General features: G+C 63.9%; 1 protein-coding gene across 1 annotated transcript in view; it reads right to left on the bottom strand.

Moving 5' to 3' along the window:
- Window positions 1–711, bottom strand: part of GRIP2 (glutamate receptor interacting protein 2) — a 54,879-nt gene extending 54,168 nt beyond the window's left edge. The window contains exon 1 of the mRNA XM_005870124.2: window positions 560–711. Within this exon, the coding sequence (XP_005870186.1) occupies window positions 560–614 (55 nt within the window). The 5' untranslated portion in view covers window positions 615–711. The remainder of the gene's footprint in view (window positions 1–559) is intronic.
- Between the last annotated feature and the right edge of the window lie 304 nt (window positions 712–1,015).

Below are 1,015 nucleotides of genomic sequence, written 5' to 3' on the forward strand. Positions count from 1 at the left end.
TAAGCAACGCCCCCCTACACATACACACACACACACACACACACACACACACACAGCACCCCTGCCAGCCCAGACCCCCAACAGGGAGGAAAGAAAAGACCATCAGGGACATGCCATGTGAGGGGTCGATGAAGGAGACTGTGGCACAGAAAAGTAGAGAGGGAGGGAGGGAGACACACATAGAAGGAGACCATGGGATAGACAGGGGTGGGGGTGAGGGTGAGGGTGGGGATGGGGATGGGGATGGGGGGAGAGTAGAAGGGGGGATGGACAGACAGGAGAAACAGTAAGAGAGGGAGAGACCGGCAGAAAGAGAGACAGAGTTAGAGAGACTCAGACACAAAGAGTATGGAAGAGAAACCCAAAAAGCGCCAGAAGACATCGGGTCAAGGTGAAGCAGGAAGAGACAGGGCAGGGAGGGGACGCCTGGACCGAGGTCCCCCCCTGGACCCCTCACCCTCGCCCTCCATCCAGACCCAGGTCCTGCCGCCCAGCCCCTGGGCAGGCAGCAGGATCTGCCCCGCAATCCGTCCCAGTCCCCTTCCGCTCCGCTCGGTACCTTTGGGCCGCCGCCTCACCACGCCCAGACGCCACTTGAGTGACACGGCCAGCATCGCCCTCCTGCCCTCGGGGCCCTGGGCCAGGGGCCAGGGACCACACCTGCCCGCGTTCGTGTTCCGGAGCCCCGCGCTCCCGGCGCTCCTCCGCTCGGGAGCTGCCTGCGCTCGCTGGCAGAGGCTGGGCACTCCCTGCCCCCGCCTTCCCCGAGTTGCTAAAATAGATAATCCTCCCCGGAGCCAGCGGTTGTGGAATCGGTGGCGGCAAGGCCCTTCCTCCACGACAGCCAGGCCGGAAAGTGCAGCCCTGGGGTGTTCTGGACCCTGCGGCAAACTTCCAGGCCCCACCCCGCAAGCCCTCTTCCTCCCAAAGCCACACCTTGCCCGCCCCTTCTTGGGCCCCAGTCTACCGACCCCACTCCCTCCTTCCCTAAGCTGGACTGTCCCAAGCCCCCAGG

This window comes from Myotis brandtii, unplaced genomic scaffold, assembly GCF_000412655.1.
Source record: "Myotis brandtii unplaced genomic scaffold, ASM41265v1 scaffold312, whole genome shotgun sequence".
Taxonomy (NCBI): Eukaryota; Metazoa; Chordata; class Mammalia; order Chiroptera; family Vespertilionidae; genus Myotis; species Myotis brandtii.